The 4,282-nt window shown below is 38.2% G+C and overlaps 1 protein-coding gene across 1 annotated transcript; it reads right to left on the minus strand.

Moving 5' to 3' along the window:
• Window positions 1–278: 278 nt before the first annotated feature.
• On the minus strand, window positions 279–1,217 carry LOC140068674 (olfactory receptor 5AS1-like). Its single transcript, XM_072114057.1, has one exon. It carries the CDS (start codon window positions 1,215–1,217, stop codon window positions 279–281), a length of 939 nt encoding a protein of 312 aa, XP_071970158.1.
• Between the last annotated feature and the right edge of the window lie 3,065 nt (window positions 1,218–4,282).

The following is a 4,282-nucleotide window of genomic DNA, read 5'->3' on the forward strand; positions in this document are numbered from 1 at the left end:
GGCCACTGCTGGCCATAATATCATTAACAGAGGCCAGTGCTCTCCATATTATATATGAGTATTTGCTGCATTTCCCACCTTAGGCTTTTATTTGAGTGAATACGTTTTCCCAGATATTTGTGTTAAAATTAGGCTCCTTGGCTTATACTCAGGTCAACTTATCAGTGAGTATATACAATACATCTCCTACTATCTATATTTGAAACAACCAACCATGAACCATGGTTGCCCTTATAAAAGTGTGGGAGATCAGTCAAAAAACCCAAATTTTTACCTTTTCAGTGGTTTAATGTCTGCCTTATAAGCTTCATTCTGATAGTATTGATAACATCCTTGTTCCTCATGCTGTAAATGATGGGGTTCAGCATTGGAGTCACAGCTGTATATATAAGGGATACGGCCTTGTCTACCTCCGGAGAGTAAGCAGAGTGAGGTCTTAGATACAAGGACATAATAGTCCCGTAATAGATAGACACTACTATGAGGTGAGACGCACATGTGGAGAACGTTTTTTGTCTGCCTTGAGAAGAAGAAATCTTCAAAATAGTGGAGATGATTTGGATGTATGAGATTAGTATCAGCAAGAATGCTGTCACAACTAGGATGGAGGCTGAAAGCAAGTTTATTAATTCATTGAGCCAAGGGTCTTTGCAGGACATTCGAAAGAATAGAGGCAACTCACAGAAGAAGTGGTTGACATGGTGAGTTCTACAGAAGGGTAGACGGAAGGTGAGGACCACATGAACAGCTGCATTAATGAGACATGAACCCCATGATCCAATGGCTATATAGGCGCACACCCTCCTACTCATGATAGTCATGTACCGCAGAGGGAAACAAATGGCCACATATCTATCATACGCCATGACGGCAAGTATTACGCACTCGGTTGCTCCTGATGATAAATGGAAATACATCTGAAGAGCGCATCCCAACAGAGAAATACTTCTGTCTCTGGACAAAGTATTGAAGAGAAGCCTGGGGACAATGGTGGAAGAGAAGCAGATGTCAAGTACGGAGAGATTACTTAGGAAGAAGTACATGGGGGTGTGGAGCTTTGGGTTGATCCTCACCACAATTATAACAAGAAAATTTCCTGATAATGTTATTAGATACATCACCAAGAACACCATAAAGTAGATGATCTGAAGATGGAGGACATTAGAAAGACCAAGGAGGATGAATCTTCCTGAAGATGTTTGATTTGACTCCTCCATTACATTTAGTGTTACTGAAATAAAATAATAAAAATGTCACATTCGGTTTATAAAATATTTAGCCTTTGGTGCTAATTCATAGTAGGAACCAAAAAGAAAAGCTGTCGTATGTTTTTTTTCCATTGAATATTTTACTCTTTTTTTTTATGACATCAGTGAGTGACATCCACATTAAATCTAAACCAAGTAATTTATTGGGCATCTTTCGGAAGGGCTCACATGAGCAGAAGTCGTAAGACCAAGAAACTGAGTCAATGGGTAGCAAATAAGATTTTTGGATGTATAAGAACTGGGATAAAACCTGTGAACCCAATATATTATACTTGTAAGACCTTGTCTATAGTCAGAGATTCAGTTTTTGTTGACCAAAGGTGAACGACTCAACGACAGAAATGCACTATAGTCATGGGCATGAATTACTACATGGGATGGGTCTCAGTAGTAGAGAGGCTAGAAGCATCTGGATTGTTCAGAAGATTCCTTAGAGTTGGTGGATGATAATGTGTATAAGTGTAGATTCAATTAAAAAAAACTTTTTGGAAAAAAAATATTTTGTTACTTTTTTGGACTTTTATCCCAGCGTTCTACTTTTTTTTTTTTTTTTTTGGAGTCACAGCTGTATATATAAGGGATACGGCCTTGTCTACCTCCGGGGACGAAGCAGAGTGAGGTCTTAGATACAAGGACATAATAGTCCCATAATAGATAGACACTACTATGAGGTGAGACGCACATGTGGAGAACATGTGGAGACGACTATGAGGTGAGATGCACATGTGGAGAACGTTTTTTGTCTGCCTTTAGAAGAAGAAATCTTCAAAATAGTGGAGATGATTTGGATGTATGAGATTAGAATCAGAGAGAATGCTGCCACTGCTAAGATAAAGGCGGCGATCAAGTTTAATAATTCATTGAGCCAAGGGTCTTTGCAGGACATTCGAAAGAATGGAGGCAACTCACAGAAGAAGTGGTTGACATGATGGGATCTACAGAAGGGTAGACGGAAGGCAAGGCCCACATGAATGACTGCATTAATGAGACATGAACCCCATGATCCAATGGCTACATAGGCGCACACCGTCCTACTCATGATAGTCATGTACCACAAAGGCAAACAAATGGCCACATATCTATCATAGGCCATGACGGCAAGTATTACACACTCGGTTACTCCTGATGATAAATGGAAATACATCTGAAGAGCACATCCCAACAGAGAAATACTTCTGTCTCTGGACAAAGTATTGATGAGAAGCCTGGGGACGATGGTGGAAGAGAAGCAGATGTCGAGTACGGAGAGATTAGTCAGGAAGAAATACATGGGGGTCTGTAGCTTTGAGTTGATCCTCACCACAATAATCACTAGAACATTTCCTAACAATGTCATCAGATACATCACCAAGAACATCATAAAGCAAATGATCTGAAGATGGAGGACATTAGAAAGACCAAGGAGGATGAATCTTCTTGGAGATGTTTGAGTCCTCCATTACATTTAGTGTTACTGAAGTAAAATAATAAAAATGTCACATTTGGAGTTCTAAAATATTTAGCCTTTGGTGCTAATTCATAGTAGGAGCCAAAAAGAAAAGCTGTCGTATGTGTCTTTTCCATTGAATCTTGGGGAAGGGCTTAAATGAGTAGACGTCCAAGGAACTAAGTCAATGGGTAGTAGTAGGGACGGTTTTAGACAAAGTGGGGCCCTGGGCAAAACTAAAAGTGGGGGCCCCAAAATAAAACTATTTTAATACCAGTGACAGTCAGTAAGAGGCTTCTTTAGTATGGTAAAACAATCTGTAATATGAGTAGGAGAGAGATAGATGATGGGCAACACGGGGGCTCAGTGTTTAACATTACAGCCTTGCAGTTTGCATGTTCTCTCCGTGTTTGCATGGGTTTCCTCCGGGTCCTCCAGTTTCCTCCCACACTCCAAAACATACTGGTAGGTTGATTAGATTGTGAGCCCCATTGGGGACAGGGGCTGTTTTGGCAAGCTCTGTGCAGCGCTGTGTAATCTGTGTGCGCTGTGTAAATAAAGAATAATTATTATTATGATAGAAAATAAATATGAAAGCTGATTTTCTAGAGAGATTTCTAGATGCAGAATATAAAGGAGATGATATATACAGGAGATGGATAAGAGAGATAAATACAGGAGGAGAGAAATAGAAGATTGACTAATAAAGAGATAGAGAAAAATGGTCAGATTATAGGAGATATATAACTACACAGATAAATGATAGATAGGAGATAGATGATAAGCATGTTCACCCAGCAATTCAACCAAGGGGTATTAACCCTTTCACTGCCAGGTATTTCGGGATATTTTGTCGCGTTATTGGCCAGAGCAATTTTTACAATTTTGACGTTTACGGAAAAGTACTATAGAATTAAAAAAAAAATGATAGAAAAAGTATTATAAACCCCAACAAATCACATATTTTCAGACACTTGCCCCATTTTCAAAATTGCATTAAAGAGTTTATGGACACAGGCGCCTTCATGCAATTTTGTTTCAAACTGAAACATTTTATAAAAAATACTTAAAGTTTGACTTTGATGGAAAAAAATGTGCTCCAAACAGAAAATAATTACCTTCACATCTCCTAAATGTAATAGATGGACATGTGTAGAGTTCACAAATGCCTCATATCGATATGTTCACATGAATAAATCATCAAAATATCACTAAAACTGAAATAACTAAATATTTGCTTTTCAGCTACAACCTGCAAAATATAGCAATAAAGCACAGTAAAAACTAAAGGCGCCCCTAAAACCTATTTATTTTTGAAAGCAGACAACCAGGCGATGCATTTGCCTTAACAGTTGACAGCCGGACCACCCTCAATATATACCTTTGTGACAAACACAAATTATTAAACAAAAAGTGCATTGAAAATGCCTTGATAACGTACGTTATTACATAGAACTCATATTGAAAACTCATATCAAAGTGGAGGTTTATGCACAAATAGGGATTTAAAAATAATAACACAAAGTGAGCAGATTTATATATAACACAATACACAACATCAAGAATTTACACTCCCAAAAATGCTAAA

The sequence above is a fragment of the Engystomops pustulosus genome, chromosome 7, assembly GCF_040894005.1.
Source record: "Engystomops pustulosus chromosome 7, aEngPut4.maternal, whole genome shotgun sequence".
Lineage (NCBI taxonomy): Eukaryota > Metazoa > Chordata > Amphibia > Anura > Leptodactylidae > Engystomops > Engystomops pustulosus.

Excerpts from the sequence above, each read along its gene's own strand:
- LOC140068674 (XM_072114057.1), bottom strand. The coding sequence starts at position 1,217 with ATGGAGGAGTCAAATCAAACATCTTCAGGAAGATTCATCCTCCTTGGT.